Raw genomic sequence first — 24,611 nt, forward strand, 5'->3', positions numbered from 1 at the left:
GATGCCTTGACGACGGAGTTGCGATACGGCCCCATGAGGTCATCTAGTCTGCGACCCCGGTTTTTTTCTCCTCCATGCTATCCGTGATTGCTGAGCGCCTAGCAGGATAGCTGCGGATACCAATTTTCGAGTCTTTGGTATGACCCGGCCGGGGATCGAACCCACGACCTACCGCTCGAGAAGCCGGACGCATAACCATTACACTATCTCGCTCGCTCGAATGTTGCATTGTAACGGAGTTTTCTATAGGTATACCAATTATAGCCGGCTGTGTGCACTATGCAGCCTCATTTTGCCGCCCCCTTGGAGCCTGCTGCCCCTGGCGCAGAGCCATAACCGACAAGTAGCTGCTACGCCACTGGTTTCACATGACGAAGCTGAACAGTCAACACAATGACTTGGACTCGGGTCAAAACAATATGACTCGGACTCGACACTCAACTCCGTGACTTGGACTCGTATACTTGACTCGGTAGTGAATTGAAAATGACTCGACTTGACTCGAGTCAAAACTATAAAAGTGAGATTGATTGCATAAAAATTTTAATACAATTATGATGAAGATGAAGCATTTTGCGGAAGCTATTCGAAGGCAGTTTGCGGACTTTACAAAAGTTTTCCTACAATTAAGTTTTTAATAATTATTTCATCAGATCAATACACCCCATAATCGCGCTTGAAAAGATTGGAGGGTGTTGAAATGTCTCGGAGCAGTCTTTGAAATCAGACATCCACCTTGGCCTAGGCGATTTAAAGAAGTGTCTCTTCAGGCATGGGTTTGATATTCAAATGCATGAAGTGATTCTTTGCTAAACAATTAAAAGTACTTTGCACAAGTTTGAATGTTCAGATTCACATTTGACATACAAAGGATGAGGAAACACAAAAAGAAGACACAAGAAGCATTACACAATAAAACATTGCGTTGATTTATACAGCACATCACTGTACCGTCATCTACTGCAAGCATGCAAGCATGAATTTACAGATGCGACAATTCATACAGCGGGCGATAGAGCGACAGGGATACCCAAATTACTCATTAACGAAGAATGCAATCGATGCGTCATCATCAATGCCGTCATTTAGAACCACTGTGATTCTATTAGAATTTTTGGCGTAAATCGATAATCGGGTGACTAATGGAAATATACTCTGGTCATTTTGGATATCCCTGGTTGCGCTCGCATGAATGACTTTTCCGTTGCGCTCCGCTGTCTTTTATTATTTATTCATTCATTCCGCTATTTTCATGCATAAGCAATACGCATAGCATTCCCATAGCGTTTTCAACCGAAATGTTGACAAACCATTCCGCCAAATTCTTCTCAATTTCCTCAATTTCTATTTCCGCAATTGCAGTATATGTTCTAGGTTAGTATTTAGTAACTTGCGGAGGTAGTTTTTGTGCTATTTTCCTCGTTTTAGCACGGCCAATTTACCGATGCTCAACATTATAAGGATTCTTAATCTTACCGGTTTTCAGTCTGTCACCTCAATTAAATATAATAAAAGTGTTATTGACGCGGTAGGGGTTTTAATAGTCCTTGAAAACTGGGTAATCTTATAGCTGGCGTCCATTATCAGTACTTACCTCTTTGAATCGCGAGGTGTTCAACTTGGAGAATCATCGCTGCTCATGCTCGCAGCGACAATTCTCCAAGTTACAGTAATTTATTTATAAAAGTAAAATATGAAACGAAGTGTGAGCACAGGACACCGATTCCATACAGGTCTTTTTCGATACATCAACCATGATTGTTGAATGCTATATTCCCCCATGACCATGAATCATCAGTATTTCACATTGTCCTCTTGAAATTGCATTGGTCAATGGTCATTCGTGCCACTGAAACTGGTCATAATCTCGAAGGGCCACAACGTATGTATGTGTCATTATGCAAGTGGTCAAATTTCTGTCTGTTTTAAAGTACTAGTGCAAATTCACTTTGAGTGAAAAAAATCTGTTACGGATCATGACTTATGCTATATCAATGTTCAGCACTAAGGTATCCAGGTCTTATATTTTTCCTTATAGATATTCCCCGCACATGATAGTGTAGTGTTTACAATTGGTTATATGATATTCAAGAGTGTGATTTATGAGACGTCCTCATTCTACACCAGTTTCAATTGCCCCATCGTGTAAGTGTGCACAGTGAAAGTAGACACAGTCTGCTACAAGAGTTTCATCTTGAAAATGCTAAAGTGCAGACGAATACTTCAATCTTCGGCTTTCAAGAAAAGTCTACAGTACTACACGTCAAGTGCGTCTGATAACAGCGGATACGATGTTGTTGTAGTAGGTGGTGGGCATGCAGGCTGTGAAGCAGCTCACGCCGCTGCGCGTGTTGGCTGCTCCACTCTCCTCATCACACACAAGCTATCTGCAATCGGGGAAATGTCATGTAATCCTTCATTTGGTGGAATTGGTAAAGGACACTTAGTAAAAGAAATCGATGCACTAGACGGAATTTGTGGAAGAATCTGTGACATGTCGGGTATCCATTATAAAATGCTAAACCGAAGCAAGGGACCAGCCGTGTGGGGTCCAAGGGCGCAAGTTCAAAGAAATTTATATAAGAGACATATGCAAGCTGAGATTTTTAACACGGAAAATTTAACCGTTTTGGAAGGCAGCGTTGATGATCTTATTATTCAAAATACCTGTATGAATAGTGCAGATGAAAGTATCTCAGTCAATACAAAACACAGATGCAACGGAGTCGTACTGGAAAACGGAACACGTATTGAGAGTTCATCTGTCGTATTGACGGCAGGGACATTTCTGCGAGGAGAAATACACCTTGGTTTGCAACGTTGGGAAGCCGGTCGGTTGGGAGAAAACTCATCAAAGAGATTAGCCCAAACGATCGAGAATCTTGGATTTGTTATCGGTAGATTGAAAACAGGCACACCTCCACGCTTGGATGCCAACTCAATCGACACTTCAGTCATGACAGAGTGGAAGCCGGATGAAATATCACATCCGTTCTCATTCATGAATGATGAAGTATGGCTGCCAGTGGATCAACAAATTTCGTGTTACACGACAAAGACTGGTCCCGAGTTAAAACCAAAAGTATTAGATACACTACATTTAAACAGCCACGTTGCAGAAGAAACGAAGGGACCTCGTTACTGCCCTTCCATAGAATCCAAAATCCTGAAGTTTCCAGACAGAAATCATGTACTATGGATAGAACCTGAAGAGTTGGACACGGAAACAATATACCTCCAAGGCTTCTCTTGCACAATGCCTGAAGACTGCCAGTTGGAAGCAGTCAGAACTGTTGCCGGATTGAAAAATGCTGTCATTCTCAAGCCTGGGTACGGTGTGGAATATGATTACATGGATCCACGGCAAATTACACCGGCTTTGGAAACAAAGAAGGTGCAATCCTTGTTTTTCGCAGGGCAGATCAACGGTACTACCGGCTACGAGGAAGCCGCTGCTCAAGGGATTATTGCCGGGATTAATGCTGCAAGAAGATCCAAATATTTGCCGTTCTTTTACGTTAATAGGTCTGACGGTTACATCGGAGTATTGATCGATGATTTGACATCACATGGTACAAACGAACCGTACCGGATGTTCACGAGTCGTGCCGAATATAGACTGAGTCTGCGGCCTGATAATGCAGACCAACGACTTACTCTGAAAGCTTTTCGTGAGGCTGGATGCGTATCTCAAAAACGTAAAGAAAGAACAGAACTTATACTGGATTTAGTGGAGAACGCGGTCGATGTCTTGAAGTGCGTGAGAAAGACTCGCTCTGAATGGGGCGAGTTCGTTGACAGAACTGTGATCTCCCCTACTTCTCGCAGTAAATCCGCGTTTGAACTGTTAGCGTACAACGGAATTAACAATCGAGTCATATTTGATCTCTGCTCAAAAGAGCTGAAATCTTTAGCAGAGAATCCACTACTGTGCGAGCGTGTAGCTACTCTTTCGCTGTATAGTCAATTGGAATTGCACCAACAGAAAGAGATAGAACAGCTGAGAAAAGAAGAAAGCTTGGTCATACCGCAAAATGTCGACTATTCAAAGCTTAATATGCGGGTTGAACTTTGTGAGAAACTGACCATGGCCCAACCGATTAATATTGCAGCGGCGTCTAGGATACAAGGCATGACGCCTTCCGCACTGATACAACTTATAAATTTTGTTAAAAGCGGCTATCCTTCTTGACGTATTGGAAAATAAATGTCATATTTTCATCTTAGTGATGTTTTACCAGGCAGGTGCAAGTATACAATACAGGTTCAGCATATCAGGAGTTCGGAACATGATAGAAAGCTTTATTTTGATGGAGACCTATAAACTCTTTGATTTGTTCATGTTATCAGATTGATCTAGAAAAACTTCACAATTTTTCATTAATGCATGTTACAGTTACAATTAGCCTATAATATTCATGAGTCAGCTTTGTCATTGGTTTCAACTTCAACAAATCTAGGGCTGTGACCGGTATGCTCCACAAATTTCAAGAAGTCTTGCGAAGTCAGTCCAATAGTGCAGGTATTTACCATTGGATGACAGTAAACCCGTTCATCGTCAGTGAGGTTTTTAACATCGTTGTCTAATACTAATGTCACCGAATTCTTAGTGTCAAATAACACCGACAGTGGGTTCACACAGCCCTGCTTGACGCACAGTTTTTCTTCAAGCAATGTTTCGTCAGCAAATCTGAATCCACCTGAGACCGAAAGCTTCTTGGATAACTCATTCAGGCTGACTTGCTTGTTGTGGCCAACCGAAATGAGCCAAAGATCCTTTTTCTTTTTACCCTTGAGAAATAGGTTTTTTGTTATCAACCCTTTGCATTGATCGAGATGTGGCAGCATAGCATCCACAGTGAAGACCTGTTGATAGATTGGGTAAGTCCGTGGTAATTATATTTACAGACAGCACTCAATTTGCATCACCTCAGGATGATCCACAGATACCGTACTAATAGAAAGTTCGTTCAAAGTCTTTTCAAGCTGTTCTCGGAATTCCGCCATGATAAGTCGGAACTAAATTAGTGATACCTGAACGCATAATTTGTAATTATTCACCCAAAACAAAAACAATGTCGGATTACTCAATAGGTAATACTAGGGTACCATATTTTGGAATCGGGAAAGGAGGGCACTTTTTCAAACACAGAATACTGGTGGAAAATCCTGAAAAAGTGGTAAATTTCTACCACTTCGTATTAAAAAAAACACGGTCTTTTCCTTCACATTGTCGGGTGGTTGACTGAAAAGAAAAAAAAGGAGGGCCAACTTTCGGTCAGCTCCCGAAATACCCGCCGAAGCGCCCCTTCGGTGCTGATTTACGGCATCTCCGTCAAATTTTGCTATAAATTTGACCGAAATTCCTAAAAAAGGGGACAAAATCTCAAAAAGGAGGACATTTAGGCGTCCTCGGAGGACATTTTCAAAAACCCGAAAAATGAGGACAAATCCTCCTAAAGGAGGACGTATGGTAACCCTAGGTAATACATCCAACTACTATAGTAATGCAATGACCAAGCATAACTTTTAAAAGTATACTACACAATTAGATAACTTAATAGGCAATGGTTATGGTCCAGGTAAGAAAAGTAGCTGTTTTGCGAAAGCTATCTATAACATCAACTGCTCTATCATGACAAAGTTTCAGGTATGTCTCCCTCCTGTGTTTGATGACTTTTTCATACCTGCTAAACATGTCCATTCCCATTACACGAGATCTTCGTCTAAAGGAAACGTCTACTTACCCCAACCCAATAGCAACCTAACTAAGAGATCTATCGACTACTCGGGACCTATCATCTGGAATGCATTACCATCACATATCCGTGAATTGCCTTATAATAGATTCAAAAAAGCCCTACTTGATCACCTCTTGTCGTTACACTAACACTGTTGCCCTACCTCGCCCAGACATTGCTTCATTGATCATTTGCTACCATTGTTTAATTTTTTTCTATTTTCCTTTCGTAACTAAACATTTTTTTACAGCCAGACTGTTCTGAGTCAAGTGTACCTGTTTGATGCTGGTGTGATCAGACTAGATGACCTTCACGGTCTTATCGATCATTCCTATCTAATACCGAATACTGTGCACGCATATTTTCTGTACCACCATCACTGCCGTTTGTTATGTATTTTGGTTCGATGAAAATAAAGACTCTCTCTCTCTCTCTATGACTTGGGCCTTGGGGACATGGACTGCTCTTGAATTTTTTACTCAGGGCTATTTAGCAACATGAAGGAATACTATGCTCGAGCGGTGATGTCACCTTCACCGTTTAGAAAAACACAGAAATCGATATAATATAAACCTCAACATGTTTTTTATTGTTTTTTAATTCCTGATCCAGCTGTGAGTTGTCTCATGATGAGGATACATTTATGAATAATATTGCGACAAACTTACTGCCTCACGGCTAACGTCACTCTAGGCAGCCGAGGCCAAAGAACACCGAGGAGAGGCGACAACGAGATGTTTTTATAGAGCTCAGTGGACGAGCAACGACATAGGAGGCTAGTCAGGCTACATATTGTTATAGAGAACTGTTGCTTTTCTGAATGTGTACTCACTCGACCATATACATTTACAATATATTATCATGCCATAGTATTCTAAGGAACATCATAATTATATAATACACAATGCATAAGATTGCTGCAAGCTCGCTGCAATCGCAAACCCATACTGTGTAATACGGCTGTTGCAAGTGTGCAGTGTGCAGTGCATGCAGTAATCGGTTGACCGTGACAAGCTGATGATTTATTTTATGTAGATAATAAAGTAGTGATACGTCAAACATGTTTTGTCATTATGGCAAATGATGGTTTGAATGTATCTATGGATTACTGTATTACTGTGTGTTAGAAATGACTGCGCTGACCAGAAATGAGCGTATTTCCAAAATTATTTTTAATGGAAATCCTAAATTCATTTGTCATCATATCTAAGTCATGCCTTGTCATACATATAATAGATCACAAATAATATGGTAATGCAATATATACGATAAAAATTCCAAATCTATGTTTCAAGTTCATCGACATCAAAATATTGATTTGCTGGAGATCAGTGGAATATGTCAATGGACAAGTTACTGGAGCGCATCACACTGTTCACAGCAACATGTAAACAACGATTTCGAATGCGGCGCAACGATACGAGTGGTATGGCACGGTCAATTTTGAGCTATATGTATCGTCTTTAGTTCAAGTTCCAGCCATGTAATTGTTCATTTATTGTCTTGCAGAATTTTAAAATGTCGCATAGTGCTAACTTGTACAGGTGGAAACGATTTCAACCACCTAAAGAGAGCCATTCTCGGCGCAAAAAGAAAGATGACATTCAAAATTGGTTGGAAAAAGTCGAAGCTGCCACTGATTCTGCTATGCGAACAGCATTTGACAGAAAGGACTCGACAAGGAACAATAACTATATGCGAACGAGGTAGTTGTCTTCATATATATCACTGGGCGTACTGTTGTATTGCACTCTTCTACTGCTTCCAAAACGAATATACTGTATGTTATTCCCCTCATAATATCACATAGGCATAAAAACACATAAGTCCTTATGCAGACCTAGACGTTGTATTTTCACTATCTCCGCTACAAACAGTCAGCTGATTTGTTCTGTTGTTTCATTCCAATTACACCATCTGGATATTTGCGAGTGAAATTATGACAGTTCAGCTGTGCCTCGTACTGAAAAAGCATGCCCCTTGTCCTTCATTTTCATTGCCTGCCCAATTGCCCAGATATTTCTGTATTTTCCTTCACCATGCATATATTTTGATTTCCAATGTGCTGTGGCCTGGTTTTTGAATTTACATTACTATCAAGGTGGGCTTTCATTGGTAGGATTTTCGGCACTTCTTCGATAGTAGGTAGACATCGAACAATGTTCACCAGGATCACCATTAAATGTTTCTCATGACCACGTCGAAATTTCTGAACGTCTCAATATATTGTTGTTTTTATCGCATTGGGATTAGGGTCGGGGGGGAGGGATATTAGGGTTGGGGTAGGGGATATTAGGGAATCCTCTGAAAATTATTGATACAATTCCCAAACTGTTGTACAAAACCCAAATTCATATACACCGTTCACTGTGTTTTCAGGTCTGATAAAGTCACGGATGATGATATCTTGCAACTTGTCGGAGATATTCATGACAATGAGGCTGCACATGTCGAAGCAAAAGAAATTGTGACGGATTGGATCAGTGACAAAATCCGTTATGATTTCCTCGATGATAAGAAAGATACATATTATGGAGAAGACGAAAATGCTTATGAGTACGTTTTGTTTGGAATTGATAAACATCAGTAATGATCATGAATCATGAGCGCAGAATCGGCTCCTTAATTCATCTGTCTATTTAGTCTCATCCCATAGAGTTTCCTCGTAAATGATATCTTTGCTTTCATGCGATGTTGAAAAGTTGATTGCTCCATATCCCATGATGCTCACAACATTAAATCACACTATGCATGTATCAGATATGATCAGTACATATCTTGGAAATAGTACTTTTACATCCTAATCCGATCGGTTGCCGAATTGCTTGCATGCTCAACGGGTTTTGTCTGTGTATTGCGTCCCTCCTCACCAGTAATTTGTCTGTACTTACTGAATTATTACACTGCTTTTTTTATATTTAATCAATTGGGTTGTGACTAAACTCTCTGCATTTCTATGAGTGAAAGTCTCGAATCAATAAAATTTAATAAAATTTTGCAAGCAAACTTGTAAGGCGCTTAGTAGCCGTTACTTGCGAGCAACTCAGCCCAACTTCATTTGCAGTGAGACAGGCAAACTTTCCGCTGGGATCGAAACGGCGACTCATGAAAAATGGTATGAAGACAGCGAAGTGTTTCTTCAGCGGTACCTGAATCCAGACCAAAACCAACATCGAAAAGATCAGTGTGGCAAGTCTGAGCATAGTGGGAACGACGTTTTGGGACAAGTCAACGTCTACGATGATGACGAAGGCGCCGTCGTAAACTTGTTGATGAAGAGAATGATGGGGAAGCCAGTCATTGACTCTAAAGATGTGAAAGCGCTGAAGAAGACTACAGGATGCGGAAGTCCGGCCAAGCCTAAAATAAGACCTAGGAATCCAATAACAACAATGGACATGCGCCATAAGGAGGTACTTTCATCAATTTTACGATACAAGTAGCCTATTTGCATTCTTACTTTTGCTTTTTTGACATAGCTGGGCACAAATATTTGGGGCGTAAGACATATTTTATCAACAAGATTTACGCTGGTCAACACACATTTTGGTGCCAAGAAAGTTTCAACGGATTTAGGGTATTTTTAGGTCGATGAATCCAAAAATGACATTAGTTTTTCTGAATTGGCTCGATTTTTTTAAATATTCCCTATTTTTGGTTCGAAAACTGCTAATATTACGCAAATTGTGACATAGGTACAATGCTCTTTATATACTGCGGTTTTAGGGCATTCTTGTGTCGCTGAATCCGAAAATGACATTAGTTTTTCCGAACATCCCCTTTTCTTCGAGATATTCCACATTTGTGTTCGGAAAAGTGCTGAAAATACGCAAATTTTGGCATAGGTAAATATCACTTTATACACTACAACTTCCATGAGTTCACATCTGTCTCTTCAAGTGTGTGCATACAGTATTGTTCTATTTCTAAAGCGATATCGTTGAAGAGGCAATCGTTAACACAGAGAGCCTTCTAAACGCGAGTCCTGCTTTATGTAAAAATCAAGCAAAAATTGTAAAAATTAGGCAATGTTAGCGGTAAACAACATATTTTTGTAAATCAATAACAGGTGCCGTCAAAGCCCAAACACTACGTTCAGTACCGCCCAAAGTTCAGTTAGTAAGCAGTCAAAACACGCTAATCAATCATATACCTCCATTTTCAGTAAAAGCCCTTCGATGTATTTGCAGTAAAAAAGTTCATCTTGTTGGCTAAAATACGGAAGTAATTCTTTCTCTCTTGTATGGTAAAATGTTTTTCAAGCTCCAGTTCGGGGGCAGTTTTTGTCTTTGAGTCGGGTACTTCCTGAGAGTGAGGCACAGGTCGCCGAGAATATTCTAAATCCGCGCAATTCCAAGTATTCTACTACGACGATTAAATAAAATAAATAATTAATAAATAAATAAAAAATATCGATACCTCAAAAAGTAGAGCCGATTCAGAGAAGCGGCTGTTATTTTCGGACTCAGCAGCCCAAACATACATAGAAACCAATAAAATATCTTTGACACTAAAAAAAAAATTTTTTTTGTTGGCCAGTGTCATCATTTCGAGTACATACTTTCGTCCCACAGTACGACACCTGAAACCTAGATCGCAATGCAATTATTACATCATTTAAACAAGTAGCGAAACCTACGATTATTCATGGAAAAGACATTACTGTGGCGTGGTGATCAGCCAGCAGCTTTGTCGCAAAGCACTATATCTTAGTTATGGGTTGCTAACACTAAAGTATATCATTTTCAAGTGCGATTGGCATGAATTTTTCTGAAGATTTTCCAAATTTAAACTGCTAGGTCTTTTTTGCTATACTTGATGTCACCGGAAGTGCTACTTGAATACCTGACTCAACGTTTAATCCATGACTTGGAATCAAATCAGCCTTCGCCATCCCTATGAATATGCATGCCCAGAATGAATTGTTTTGAGAAAAACTTTCGAATTTCGGTTACCTAACTGATTCTGATTGTTGTATTTTAGTAATGTAAGCCAAGCTGACAATGACACGATATATTACACGTCTTCACACCTGACGTGAAATTACAACTCACTCTTTCATACATAACCCATTTCAATTGCAACTCTCACTGGGTAGTTGACTATACAAATCGCATAATAATCAGACTAAGGACAAGGTCAATTCTGGCAGACAGGCACCGTGTCTGTTTTTTTTCTTCAATTTGAAACCATTTTTAGCGGTACTGGCCCTGAATCCCGAGTCATTGTCATTGGTATAAGCGATGAAGAGACGTTCTCTCCTAATATTTGATATAATTGAGAACATTTGCACCTTTCCTGGTTGCTTAGGATATTCTTAATTCCGTCGGGAGTGTTTTATAAGGGAGGGCATTGTTAGCATGTATCGAATCGCCTCATATTTGATATGTCTTGCAGGTGAGAGAAGCCAGACTGCGGAGGCAGCAAGAGGAAGAAAAAAAGAAATTGGACAGAATGATACAAAAGGAAGCAAAACTCAACGCGCAAAGGATTTTACGAGAAGAAGAACTACAAAAGGCAATTACGTGTAGTAGTGGTAGTAGTATAATTTCCTTTTATATCTCACTCAATATGTAGAAGTTGTGAAAATCCTTTTAAAATGAACTTGAAATATGATTCTAACAACAGAAGTGGTCAAGTGGCTTTTTATACCGTGGCTTTTGTGAGTGAAATTATGATAATATGCAAACAAAATGGCCAATGTATCATGATTAGGGCAAGTTTTTGTTGCACTAAAACCCTGAGAAAGTTGCATTTATTTTTTTAATTTTAGCTGAAGTTGCATTTTGACCACATTTTGCTCGGTTGACTGAAAATAAAAAAGGTCAATTTTGCGGCTCAGCTCCCGAAATACCCGTAAAATCATTACTTCGGTGCTGATTTACGGTGTTTCAGTCGAATTTGGCCGTGTATTCCACCAAAATCGAAAATACTTTCATGAAAAATCGAGAAAGTTGCAAAAAGTTGCATGAAAAAAATGGACAAAAGTTGCAAAAAGTTGCACTATAAGATTCCTTCTAACAGCTTAAAACAGTATTCTACATATCTTACGAGTATTTAGGAAGCTGCCGGAAGCTGTAAAAAAAAGTTGCAAAAGTTGCAAAAACTTGCCCTAATCATGATACCAAATTATGTTTTTTTATTATATTATTCTATCATGTTTCTCTTTGTTTTTATTTCATGTTATCAGAAGTTGAAAAAGAAACAAGAAGAAGAAGCCATTCAAGCAGAAATGGCAAGGATCAGGAAGGAAATGTTCGAACAGAGAAAACTAGAGGAAAAACAAAGGCGTCAACACGAAATTGGTTAGTAGACCAGGCTTACAAATCTACGTCATTACCTACCCAAGCAGATTGTCACACGAGGGATTTTTTTATTATGCATATACAATTGACTTTTCTACTTCACCAGTTCAATTGAATTTTATATACTGTCTAAATCAGGGGTCTCAAACACGCGGCTCGTGTGAGCATTTTGTACGACTCGCGACGGAATTTTGGATGAAATCTCATCAAACTTCACTATCACGGCACTTTCGAAAGCCACCATGCAGTGGAAGTCAGCTATTATGAATATGTCACATGTCTAGTTCATGATTATAAAACATGACTTGGTACAACCACGGACGAAACAAACGATCGAAGATCAAACTGTCATGGGGAATAGTCTTATATCAAAAGGCCGTAGCTTGCGTTGCGTAGCGTATATAGCTGTCTAATCAGGTCAGTATGGAAACCCTTGGCATTCTGTTGCTCCCATGATGTATAGTTAGTTACGTCCTGGGTGATCTTTGGTCTCTTAATTCATGCTATTATCGCCGGTGGCGAGTAAGGTAGTGGTACACTTCACAGCTGTAACACCAATAGATTCTTCAGCGATTGGACATCTCCATTCGAAGGGACCTGAACCAGGGTTCCATAGACCCCTTCGCGATACGAAGCACCACATTATGTTCCAATAATTATTGTTTTAAAATATTGTATCTAAATTTCAAATGTCCGCTAGCTGCCATATTATACGCATCAGCTTTCACGATGCCATGATGCATTTGTCCTCTCGCATGGTGTCTATAACTCATTATTTTGAAAAATTATTCCCAGCATAAATTTTATTTTAATAAAATATTTGAAAATGTTTTTTTTTTCATGCCAAGTGTGAATAATAAAATAGTATATTACATTTTCACGATGATTATGGAATGCGAGTCTGCAAGGTCCCGTCAAATAAGGTCTACTTGAAAATATACATTGAATACCCTTATTCTTATTATTGATACTGCGGCCGCGTAGTCATCAAAAACTAGGAATTGGCCCACGAGCACATTTGAGTTTGAGCCCTCTGGTCTAAATGCAACTAGGGTGTCCATGAGTAGACTTAATGAGGTATTCTAAAGTCAAACTACAACCCAACCCATTGGTTGCATTGAAACTAACCAAGACGTTACTCGCCAGCTCAGATAGTGACGGAGTTTGACGTAAAGATGTGCATAAGTTTTCGCAAAAAAAAGGTATGCTCTCAGAAATACGTTTTGTCAAGGCCTGCTGCGAACTATGATGCCTTAGAGTTTTACATTCCCTCGTCGCTTTGCATAACATGTTTCAATTATCCTAGAAGATGCTCAGGAAAGTCCAGAGATTTCTTGTAATCATGGAAAGCCCGAAGTAAGCAGTCACGTGCCTTTCACTATGATGTCAGATGAGAAGGTTAAAGAAGAGGAAAGGCTGGAAAAACTTTCCGAAATCATGAATAAAAGAAACACAGATAACAGAAGATTATTGCAATCTTGCTTCTCGACTTGGTGCAAACTCATACTTCAGCAAAGAGTAAAATCAGGTAAAGATCAGAGGTCATGTTTTTCCTTGAGGCTTATATAGACTTGAATGTGGGATGGTGTGAACGCGAGGTTCACGTTCGCATTCTGGCTACTGCTGTATAACTTGTTAATTGGGTAATATCGGTAGCAAGTATAGAAACCAGTTTTACACTCTGCTCAATATCAACGTCGCAATACTCAGATGTCGAATACATTGTCCGGGCTGGCCTAGACCGTAAAGGCGTAAGCTTATATTCCCTTGCAAGTCCTCGTCGAAATTGTTGGCAAAGCGACGGAAGATGTCGCTTCTATGGGATTATTATATCACTTGGTTGCCCCAGTTGATACATTTGGCGACGTTTAATACGTCAATATTTACTTCAGCATTGTGACATTATGTGGCCCGTGTCGTCGCTATAGGTACCGTGTATGTACACTAATATAGGCTATGACTTCACTGAAATGTAGGGTTGGAATTAGCAATAAGACATCACGTGACGTCATGAGGTTCACGTTCGCGTTCACACAGAACCTTTCAAAAAGGTTCGCATTCACACGAACCTGAACCTTTTGGAGGTTCACATCATCCCTACTTGAATGCTTTTTGATTGACCATTCTTTCAGAAGCCAGTGATATAACGTCATCAGGCGATATCTCACTAGTTGTCCCATCGCCCATTAGACTAAATATATTTCATTGCTGCTGACTCGATCGTAAATTCTACGATTCCAAAACTGTAGTTCAAAACACTCCGTTATACATTCAACTTCATGTCTCGTGAATATAAATCTTATTTTCCAGGAAAAGCCAAAGCGTTAGCGGATTGGAAGTGTATGCAGAAGGCGTGGGTTTCTTGGAAATCGTACGCAATGAATTTCAGGTTGGAAAGAGAGACCGTGACTCATCAGGTATTGGCCGGTGCAAGTGATTTTGTGATCTGTAATGCATTATAATTATTCTCTTCTTATCAAGGCTAACCTTCGTGATATGAGAATAAAAGAGAAGAGAGCTTCAGAGTTGGCGAGAGGCAAGCTGTTGCGTAAAACTTTTCTCGTTTGGAAGGTGATTGTGAGCTTAATTTTCCCCCTATTTGACATTTACTCCTTACTTCTCCAGTGTTACATGCAGCTCGCACATCTTTTGACACTCGTCGCATTTTGTGCTTTTTCAGGTGTGGGTGAAAACCGAGCAGGAACACAAAGAAATTTTGACTCGGCAGCAACGGACCAAGGCAAAAATGCAAGCACTGTTAGATGCCGTTGCCACCAGTAACCACCAGGAAGGTACTGGAAGCTGAAGATTTTATTGTCCTCTTCTTTTGTGGAAGGAAGTGCAGATTTTACTTGGCGCGTGATCCTGTGGATATGTAGACTACGTAACCCCCATACATTATACTTTCTGGGTCAAGGGATTCGTATTTTAGCATGTAGCATGTTGAAAAACAATAGTGAAGTTCGGATGTTTTTTGTGTACAGAGATCATGCTTCTGCTATTGTTATCATTGGTGCCGTATGCTAGTTTCCTGTAGGTATGCGGGTTCGATGACGTTAGAAAAGAGTGACTTCTTATAGCAGAATTAATAAATAGGCAATGTAAATGCCAAATAATTACTGTTAGACTGACTAGCAAGCATTTAATATCACCAATTACCTAGTCGCTTGTGTATGGTGAGAAAAAAAGAAGGTTCAAAATTTTAAAAATTTTGCAAGGTAGCATCCATCTACTAGTGTTATGTAAATGTGTAAAGGCCTATAATACAAGGATCAGATCGGATTCCTCGTTTTGATGAACTTATGCATATTATGTGTTTGTGTATAAGCCGGTATAAGCTCCACTTTCACACCTATGTAAGAACTCAAAGAGAGACAAATATGCAATTCAATTTTCACATCAGATTAACAGCTAGATGTGATGTCATCAATGCCTTGCTCACAACAAATTACAAACCAACAGATGTCATGCACATTTGCATTACAAATGAATATACATCTCAGCGGGAGATCGCGTTGACTCTTCTGGCTTTGTTGGGATCTCCTTATTATTATGATGTTGTATTCTGTTGAGACTGAGTTAGGTCCGAAAAATGAAGTAAGTTGTTTGATCATTGTAATTCAGCCTAAAGGATTTTGTTGCAAGGATGCAGTGCCAACTACCTTATCAAAAAGTTTGAATTAAATAATATATCACTGTGGGACTCAGTTGCTTGTTATATTCATTTAAATTTAGGCGCAAAGAAATGAGCTAAATGAAAGTTGAATTCATCTTTTCCTTATTATTAAGATCATGCGGAATCTGCCTCTGAAACTAAGAATGTCGCTAGCTCTGACCCTCCTGTTCGAGGTCCAATGGGACGACGCAAAACTGCAAGTGCCTCCCATGGTATGTATTGCTTTAATATGATCTTACATTAATTTCCGGATTTGGCATGTAACACACTGCTTCTAATTAAACTCGCGGCTGTAGTGGGTTCTCTGTACTTCATATGCTTGTTCAATACTTTCACATGTTTTTAGATTACTATTTTCAATCGTTACAGTTATCTACACTATAAATTCTGTGAAACAGAAAAGTACTTACGGATAGATTTGCGGCGGAATTTTATCAGCCTCTGTGCTTCTAATCGCAGAACCATTATACCCATTTCATAATTCATGATGTCAAATGCAAGCCTGGAGTATATTTTATGTACACGATTAATATCTCCTACTTGTACTTCAGTCGAATGATTGCAACACAATCTTTCATTGCTACCTAATTTTTTTTCCATTTAAGATAAGAGAACCAAACATGGCGTGCCCAAAGAAGCTTGGCAAGTGACAAGGAAAGACGTTCAAACTTTGACGCCTCAGCAGATGATGCGGGTGGCTGATAATCCTCGTCATTCCCCTGAACCAGGTCGAATGAGACCGGTGCAGTTATACGATCCGTACGAAAACCGTCATAAATTTCAAAAAGAGGTAACATTGCCATAGTCGAGATTCCGATTATAACTTACTGACTTCGATATAAGCCTATTCAGTTATCGGCATGAAATGACCCCACTGTGGTAGAACTCAATTCTTTTCATTCTGAATTGCGACTCCAGCTCAGGACTTTTGAAGTTGAGATTGTGGATTGTAATCCTGACTCAATAGTAGGGGCTATTAAGGCCCATTCACACCAATGTTGGGACGACTCAAGTCATGAATGACTTGACTCGGAGACAAATTTTGGAGTCAATTTTCTAGTCATCAACTACTAGGGTTTCCATACAACCTCTTTTACATTCGTCCTCTTATCACAATAAATTGAAAGTGTCCTCGCTCCTCGTAGGACGACTAGTTGTCCTATTTTGGGGGAATTTTTCCTATTTCCAGAAAAAGTATTAAAATGCGATCAAAAACTTCACCCCAACGCAGCGAACGTCAGATTTTCATAAAAAAATCAGGTTAAACTTAAGTCGAGGCAAAGTGATGACCCTTTTTTAGTCAGCACCTTCAAAATCACCAGTTTTCTTTTCCGGTGCCGTAGCTTTCAGAATTTTTGAAAAGTGTCCTCTTTTTTGCGGATCTCAAAATATGGTGACCCTTTCAAATACTCTACTCCTGATAGCCAAGAGATCAGTACTGATGTTTTATTTACTGGAATCCGTTTTCAGTAACAGGATGACGGACTATATTTTCAAAAATTACACCTATTTTTATTGTCGTTCGTCGTTTTGTGTTAGTCGCGAAGCCCTCCAATTTCAAAAGTAACTATTTTCTCGAACACATTCCAGATCTGCAATTTCCACTTCTACTTGAAATAGCTTTGATATTTATTTGAAATCGTTACTCCTACTTGTAATTGAGTAGAAATTTATAGTGCTACTTTTACTTGAGTAGCAATGCTGACTATTTTGACCGTGTCTGCTCGTTTGTTTTCAACCAGCTTATCGACCAGCAACGCGCTCTTTTGCAAGAGCAAAAGCGAATGATCGAAGACATACAGGAACAGCGCCGTCTCGCTGCTTTGCAAAACGAGATCTCCGGACTGAAAGAGCAGAAAAAGGCTTTGGAAACTAATAGAATGCCTGCGATTCCAAAAGAAGCGGTTTCGGAAACCTCATCGGATCAAAAGTAATATTTATATTACAACAATATCCAATATGTATTTTTTCCATCGTATGTACATCACCTCAGGTTGAGCACGAGAGAAAATCCAGGTTCGGCAAGATCGGTTTCAGCGAAAAGACATCCTATCGTCGAAAGAATGGAGAAGCGCGCGCTGGAGAGAGCGGAGAGAAAGAAAGAGATAGCAGAGCTGAAGAGGAAGCGGGAAGAAGAGAAGAGGAGAAAGATGGAGGAGGAAGAGGAGAGAAAGTTGAGAGAGGAGGAAGAGGCGAGGAAAAAGGAAATTCGGGAGAGGAGAGAAGCGAAACGACAGCAGCTAGAGGTTTGGTAACTTTATATATTTTTGCGAATTGTATTACTTCAAGTCTCGTTTCGATTAGTTGGAAGAAGAGAAACTGGCGGCACAGCGACGTCTGAAAGAGCTTTGCCTGTCGGCAGATCAACACCACGCCAAGAGCTTGATGAAGTTTTACGGCTTCCTGCAGTGGCGAAGGCTCGTTGATAGTCGACGAGAAAAACTTGAGGTTAGCAACATCATTTTGATGTATATAGCGCTGTGGTCATTTCCAGAGGTGGTCAGTAACGAAGTACTTCTACTTTTTTGAAGTACTCGAGTAGTTTGTAGTTTTCCTCTACTTCTGCTTCTTACTCAAGTAGATCTGATTTTCGCTACTTCTACTTCGTAATATTTTGTGACCTACTTACTTACTTTTCGCTATTTTCAGTTTGTCAAGTAGAAGTAGTTCAATCTTCGAATCAGATATATAGCCTGAGGAGTTTCGGGGTTGTTTTCATGGACTATCAACATTTAATTTTCATAAAAAGTGAGTAAAGCCCATGCAGAATGTTCGTCGCGCTTTGTGCGCAGTGGGTAGGGAGTGACCAGTATGATTTCACGACACCATCGATCAATATAATTTAGGTAGCGGGTTGGCGTGGTTCCATTCACACCACATTGTCGCCCTTCGCCTATATGAAATAATTCATCACAGTATGTATGGCTCATCATAACATTTGAAACTGATGTTTCTCAATCTAGTATTTACTTGCCATATCGTAATCTATAGCATGTCCATGGCTCGTCCTAATCTGGAAAAGTGGACTCTGACTTTTTTGTTACTTTTAGAGATATGTTTTTGCTTTTAGCATCACCTTTGAACCTTTCTGGACTAAAGGCATGAAATACATTTTCCGCTTTTAGAATTAGTATTTATGTTTCACTCTCAATTCCCAGTATCATATATTTGGGTTATAACAAAGGCCTTTAATTTCCGGAAATAAAGCTACAAAATATGGTATTTTTACGGTTCACCATATTTTTTATTAACGTTTACTAATTGCGCAAAGTGTTTACACCGTATCCTATACAACTTCTCCGTATTGCGCTTCGACTAAACTACTGGCCTTATAATATGGTGGATGGCGCCATACCATGCTATTTTCTAAAACGTGCTGTTCGAGAAAACAGAGGATTAGTATCGCATTTCCATATCAATACTATCATTTTCATCCCATGATGTGGACGAATGCTTATGCCATCGAAAATTGGGTACCTGCTGGTATGCATCAATATGAATCGAGCTCGTCATCTTTCGCATAGCTCCATTTGCACCTTTTCACAATCCATGTGAACGAAATAGGATCGTTTTCACAATTACTTACTTACTTGAGTACTTTTAAAGTCAGTCAATTCTACTTCTACTTCGAGTAGTTTTAGGTTGCTTATGGAAGAAGTACTTCTACTCGTACTTGAGTAGATTTTTTTCGTCGCTACTTCTACTTCTACTTGAGTAGCTTTCTGGACTACTTTGACCACCTCTGGTCATTTCACATCCTTTTATTCATCAGTCCTCTTTTTAAGATCTTCTTCCTCGGCATTCCTCAACCTTTTTAGCTGAGTATGCAACTCAAAAGGAAATATTAGGAACTTCAACTTAATGAGCTTCAATTCATTTAGTTGGAGGTTTATATCTACCTGTTAGATATTTCATGTGTCATACTTGGTTGTATTGAAGCTTCTACAAGGCGAAGTCCTGTTAAAAACGACAAATTTGAATCTGATTGTTCGGTTTCTTTTAAGAGAACTTCAACTTTTGCCGTATGCTAGCCTCTATTATACTGCCACGTGTTGCTAAATTGTGCTGTCGAAATTTAACGAATTTTCTTTAAAATGGTCTTCTTGCCTGTCACATACCTGGAGTTGTTGGCAGTTTGGTACAACACTTGCAGCATTGTGTTGTACGCTAAGTCCAAATTTGACCATGAACTCTATACTAAGACACGATTTGATGTTTCATTTCTTTAATTACTGGATAGGTGTCCAACTTCTTGCAATTAGCAATTGAGATAAAAATTGTGATATATATGAAGGACCGGCAAGAAAGTTGATAGGGACAAGTCTTTGAGAACCACGGCATTAGATTGGCGGCCGTCACTTTTTTGTCAATCTATTCGAGATTATTATCATACGATCACTCCGTTCGCAGGTAGCCAAATACCACGCCCAGGAAACACTGTTGAGGAAGGCACTTTTGGAATGGCAGGACATCACTCAAAGGAACAAATATGAAAGAAACGTAAAAGCTGATTCTTTCTGCAAGATTCTAACACTCAGGTATGCCATTTAATTTATGCTGTTTCGTCCCATTGCTTCATGTTAACTAACAACCGCACTGTTATTTAAATCGTCTATTTGCACGTTAGACGAAGTATCAGATGTTGGAAGAGGTACGGCGAAATGATGGAAATATCGGAACAGAAAGCCGTGCTACACCGAAATCGAATCTTGACGAAAAAATACATTAAACTCTGGGTCGATTACACGACAGGTGAGAATTTCGTAGTTACTCGAGGACGATGGAAATTGACACTTAAAGTAATACCATTGGTGCGTATTCAGACGAAAAACTCAATCAATGGCGTCTTGAATCGCGCGCCGATCAACACAACCAAAAGAGACAACTGAAGAGAGTGTTCAACGTGCTGCGCTCCTACAGGAAGCTGGTGAAGTCGGAAGTGGAACGCAGACAGCGTATTGAAGATATGAGGAAAAAAGTAACGCAGTTAATACCCGACTTTCGGTATTCGCAAGACTCGTTTATAAGCGACAATTTTGACGATGCGAAGAATGCCGACTGAGCTTACGAGAATGCGAATGCCTTCCCAGATTTGGTCACTGATTTATTCCGTTCGGTGGAATAGACCCAGTTGATATAAAGTTGCCCTGTTCAATTTGTTTTTCTTTCAAATTATCCGTTTAGAAAAAAAACAAAAACTTGCGACACAGCAGGAAGAGATTCTCGGGCTAAGAGGGACTGGAACAATTTGAGTCGAATAGTAGATTCTCTCAGTGACCGAAAGTGGCTCAAAATTAATCAAACATCGAAGTTTTTGACTTTGATTTTCATTCTCCTGCACTAAAAAGCACACAATTCAACCATCGGGTGCTTTTCTCTTGTCTGCTTGGTTCAATTATGCTTATTTCACAAATACTCGATCCATCATCGAGTAGCACAGGCACTTGGTTTCACCCAACGTTAGTGGAGCTATCCTGTGACGAGATATTTAACAATTTCTTGTAGAATCGATTATAATTATCTATTTCTTCTGTTGCAACCTTTATCAGTATTTTGGAGTATTGACCTGGTTTTCTTCATCATCGCAAGTGCCTTATTATCTCAAAGCCGGCAGTCAAAAAGGTTCATATTTGTGAAATTATTTGCGTCCTTTAGCGCAACAAACCACCACTGTACTCGTGAATAGAAATAATAGAAGCGTCTATATTTGTACACTTGCAAACGCGTTAAACTCTTCACGGACACAAACGCTTGCAAGTGTATCTCCAAATTTTGAATAATATAATTCGAGATCTCCGCAGACTATGTTCGTTTTTAAATTTTCCGCGGACAACTTCGTTTCTTGTGGTTGTCATTGGAGCGAAACCATGTCGGTGAGCGTTTGATCCAGCTTCTCGCTGATGGACTTATATGACAGCTTCTCCGCGTATAATTGCTCTGCAATAGTAGTTTGGTTGGTAGTCATTTGTTTCTGACAATTATAAAGACGTTTTTCGTGCAAAATTGTGATGTTGCTAATAGCTGTAGTCTGTATAGGAGTGTTCTTATGTTACCTTCAAGGTAGTCGATGTTTTTTTCCAGTTTATCCACCGTTCTCTCTGCGAATTCCGCTCTGGTTTCGGCCTAATGAAACGAATTATACATATAAATCCAATGTGAATTTGTTTGTTCTCTATCGGATCGTGTGTGATAACGGCTCAAAAGATTAGACGGCTCGGAGGAAATGGTGATATATCCAGAAGAAGGCATGATCGCGGTAACAGAAAATTACTGTTGTTTGAATACATTGTCGTGAAACTATAGTGTGTAAACTGTACATAGTGGAAGGCTTTACGTTTTTCAACTTCTCCGAAAGCACTCTGATCTCTTCCTCGTATTTGTCTTCTTGCTCCGAATTTTTCACGGAAATTGACTCCATACTCTTGAGATTCTCCTGCAGACTCTTCAACTGCTCATCCGCGTTGCGCACTTTTCTTCAAGTAAAAACTCACGTTATCGTCTTATCCGGACGATAAGGTTATAGGATGGGCTTACGTTTCGTGCTCTTCCGCCCGGTCAGTAACACGTTCCAAGTCGTTTTCGACCATACGCAGCTTTCGACCGACCTGTTGCCGAAAAGAGTTTTGATTCGTCAATTCAGTGTTACAGAATAACTGTGGGCAAAGCCTTGCTCATTCGCTTCGCCCTTGCAAAAATTGGAACCGGTAAATTGTGATGTCATAGTAATTTTTTCGATGTGTCCACGATTTCACCGAAATCGCGAGTAAAACTCATTTTAGAATAGTTTCGATCGATTGAACACACTCGCTATTCCAATGTGATCTCAGTGCTGTAATAATAATGGGCTATATTATGCAGGAGCAAAGCTTCATTTCGCGCAGCACTAGCAAAAGTCGCTTAGTTCGTACCTCCTCGAATTTCCTGTCGGCATCTTCCGCGATCGCTTTTGCGTCGCGAAGTTGAATTTCTTGAAGCTCGAGAGTCTCCTCGTCTTTGAATGATCTGGTAAGGAAACCAGATTCTAATAAGTAATAATGCATTTGCGTGAAATATTACCAATCGATGACTATTTAAAATTGCTAGAACCACTGTAATAATAAAATGGCGGACGACGCAATAGACAGGGCAAATGCACGTGATGTTTAGCATTAGGGGCCCAGGAGAAAATGTTCATCAGCTGGCTTGAGGATTTATATGTATCAGATTTTATCGATATCTATATCATAGATAATATTACATTACATTGGTTGAAGGTTCATCGGAATTCACATGAACGATGAATGCACGCCATCCTCTTGAACAAAACAAACCGAGATCTAACGCTTAGAATTGTGGTGGCGAGATAGCGCAGTGGTATATTCCGCGGCTGCAGCACCAATGGGTGCGGGTTCGACTTCCGAATTCCGATACCTAAGTGTTGGAGGTTTAGGCCTACCTAGGCTCCTCCTCGCCACCTCATCCGCGTCAGCGGTGTCTTACAAAAGCCTAGAGGTGGGCCGTGCTATAAGTCGGCAGTTACGGAAAATAAGAAGAATATCGGCCTGGTGTAAATGACCATAGTAGTCGACAAACAGTCAAACACCATGAAGACCCCAAAACAAACAAACAAACAAACGCTTAGAACTAGCAGCTAAAGTTTTGGACAGTGTTTTCTCTCTAGTAGTGCGGAGATCATAAAGTTAGCTGATCCGGAAGAATGCTAATCGTGTGCAAGATTAAGATTAGTACTGCGAATCGCGACGCATAAAGTTGGAAAAGGTGCGCGATGATTACACGAGGCGCGCGATGATTACACGAGGTATCCTGAGTTTTCAATTAAGTGGTGTTATCTATTGCATCATTATGCGAAAACGCGGTTTTGGCTGAAACGGCAGCCTGCATTACATCGCTTTGTGTGCCTTGTATATCGCTTTGTGTGCCTCGATTGTTCATTGTGTGTGTGTTGGGCAGATGAAAATATAATCTGAAGATTGATTGATTCAATCGACTTTATCGATAATAATACAACTTATTGATCTCCACCCTAAATGCTATGGTTTGAGCCTGATATTTATGCCAGTCATACAATGGTGTGACGTTTTGGCTCGCCAATATAACAGCTTACCTGCTCTCGAATAATTTTCTACCGCGTTCGCTTTCTTCAGCTGCTTTTTCTGCGACCTCTAACTTGCTGATAGTTTCGTTCAAACGCTCTGTAACTCTCGCCAATTCTTCCTCAAGCAGTTGCATTCGACGTGTCTGCGCGTTTACTTCCAATTCGCTCTACAAACGACGAGATCAGCACAGACGTTTCATTCGCTATCAGATATTAATAGTAGCTGCGGCTTACGTCGGTCGCGACTTTAGAGGCGGTGTCAACTTTCTCGAGGGACTCTCTGGTCTCCTCCATGACTTTGTCGAGCTCGTCTTCAAGGCCAGTGATTTTGCGTGTGATGGCGTTAATTTCCCCTTCAAGCTGAAAAACAATTCGATTCAGTTCACCTAATTGCAGCAAATGCAATTAGGTCTGTTAAAATAGATTCATTGAACTGAATTTTGCGCTTGCTAATTGACTTCGGAGTGATTGGTGAGAAAACACAATTCTGTTCTATATCACATTACATCGTTATCCATCTAAGTGAGATTTATTCATATTTCAGTAGATATTCTCACTTCCTTCGCTCTATCCTCCAAGTCTTTTTTGTCGTTTTCCTGTTTCAGGGCCTTTTCCATAGCCTCGTCCTTTTCTTTGATAAGTCCCTCCATTTTATGCTTTATAGACTCCATTTTGAGAAATAGATGAGCAGGTATCCAGCAGTTACAATACTTAGTCTATTCGATCTCAACGTAACTTAAGCTGATGTATACTACTGACTAACCTTGGCCTTTCCGACGGTGATTTATATTACC

At 39.9% G+C, this 24,611-nt stretch overlaps 4 protein-coding genes across 7 annotated transcripts in view; 2 read left to right on the top strand and 2 right to left on the bottom strand.

Moving 5' to 3' along the window:
• The first annotated feature begins 1,272 nt into the window (after positions 1-1,272).
• LOC145440368 (5-taurinomethyluridine-[tRNA] synthase subunit MTO1, mitochondrial-like) lies at positions 1,273-4,226 on the top strand. Its single transcript, XM_080317959.1, has one exon. It carries the CDS (start codon positions 2,201-2,203, stop codon positions 4,190-4,192), a length of 1,992 nt encoding a protein of 663 aa, XP_080174085.1. The 5' UTR covers positions 1,273-2,200; the 3' UTR covers positions 4,193-4,226.
• A 55-nt stretch (positions 4,227-4,281) lies between these two features.
• The window catches only part of LOC145440387 (prolyl-tRNA synthetase associated domain-containing protein 1-like), a 193,896-nt gene continuing 173,566 nt past the window's right edge, over positions 4,282-24,611 (bottom strand). Inside the window, exons 1-3 of one of the 3 annotated variants that reach the window (XM_080317987.1) lie at positions 6,410-6,543; positions 4,930-5,034; positions 4,282-4,866 (exon numbers count right to left, since the gene is read on the bottom strand). In XM_080317987.1, coding sequence (XP_080174113.1) covers positions 4,417-4,866; positions 4,930-5,007 — 528 coding nt within the window. In that variant the 5' untranslated portion in view covers positions 5,008-5,034; positions 6,410-6,543 and the 3' untranslated portion in view covers positions 4,282-4,416. Of the gene's footprint in view, positions 4,867-4,929; positions 5,037-5,687; positions 6,175-6,409; positions 6,544-24,611 lie in introns of those variants that run through there. The other 2 variants (XM_080317986.1, XM_080317985.1) reach the window with 2 other exon arrangements.
• Positions 7,157-21,882, top strand: LOC145440363 (uncharacterized). Of its 2 annotated transcripts, none has more exons than XM_080317954.1 (17): positions 7,157-7,447; positions 8,121-8,297; positions 8,806-9,154; positions 11,139-11,258; positions 11,932-12,046; positions 13,353-13,574; positions 14,357-14,463; positions 14,528-14,617; positions 14,727-14,838; positions 15,836-15,934; positions 16,328-16,512; positions 17,465-17,652; positions 17,716-17,968; positions 18,027-18,170; positions 20,133-20,260; positions 20,350-20,474; positions 20,546-21,882. In XM_080317954.1, exons 1-17 carry the CDS (start codon positions 7,260-7,262, stop codon positions 20,782-20,784), a joined length of 2,841 nt encoding a protein of 946 aa, XP_080174080.1. In that variant the 5' UTR covers positions 7,157-7,259; the 3' UTR covers positions 20,785-21,882. The 2 variants fall into 2 exon arrangements, with proteins under 2 accessions (XP_080174080.1, XP_080174081.1); XM_080317955.1 differs by having other exon boundaries at positions 13,356-13,574.
• LOC145440378 (tropomyosin-1-like) lies at positions 21,406-24,598 on the bottom strand. Its single transcript, XM_080317976.1, has 8 exons — positions 24,375-24,598; positions 24,052-24,177; positions 23,827-23,984; positions 22,631-22,724; positions 22,257-22,327; positions 22,057-22,195; positions 21,776-21,845; positions 21,406-21,659 (listed from the first exon to the last, which is right to left on the bottom strand). The coding sequence occupies exons 1-8, from the start codon at positions 24,486-24,488 to the stop codon at positions 21,574-21,576; spliced, it is 858 nt and encodes a 285-aa protein (XP_080174102.1). The 5' UTR covers positions 24,489-24,598; the 3' UTR covers positions 21,406-21,573.

The sequence above is a fragment of the Botryllus schlosseri genome, chromosome 6, assembly GCF_051294905.1.
Source record: "Botryllus schlosseri isolate E-star chromosome 6, Bs_hap1, whole genome shotgun sequence".
NCBI lineage: Eukaryota > Metazoa > Chordata > Ascidiacea > Stolidobranchia > Styelidae > Botryllus > Botryllus schlosseri.

Excerpts from the sequence above, each read along its gene's own strand:
- LOC145440368 (XM_080317959.1), top strand. The coding sequence starts at position 2,201 with ATGCTAAAGTGCAGACGAATACTTCAATCTTCGGCTTTCAAGAAAAGT.
- LOC145440363 (XM_080317954.1), top strand. The coding sequence starts at position 7,260 with ATGTCGCATAGTGCTAACTTGTACAGGTGGAAACGATTTCAACCACCT. Across the intron at positions 9,155-11,138 it reads TGGACATGCGCCATAAGGAG|GTGAGAGAAGCCAGACTGCG; the intron begins GTACTTTCATCA and ends TATGTCTTGCAG. Across the intron at positions 11,259-11,931 it reads GAGAAGAAGAACTACAAAAG|AAGTTGAAAAAGAAACAAGA; the intron begins GCAATTACGTGT and ends TCATGTTATCAG.
- LOC145440378 (XM_080317976.1), bottom strand. The coding sequence starts at position 24,488 with ATGGAGTCTATAAAGCATAAAATGGAGGGACTTATCAAAGAAAAGGAC. Across the intron at positions 24,178-24,374 it reads TGGAGGATAGAGCGAAGGAA|CTTGAAGGGGAAATTAACGC; the intron begins GTGAGAATATCT and ends ATTGTTTTTCAG. Across the intron at positions 21,846-22,056 it reads TTTCGGAGAAGTTGAAAAAC|GCCGAAACCAGAGCGGAATT; the intron begins GTAAAGCCTTCC and ends TCGTTTCATTAG.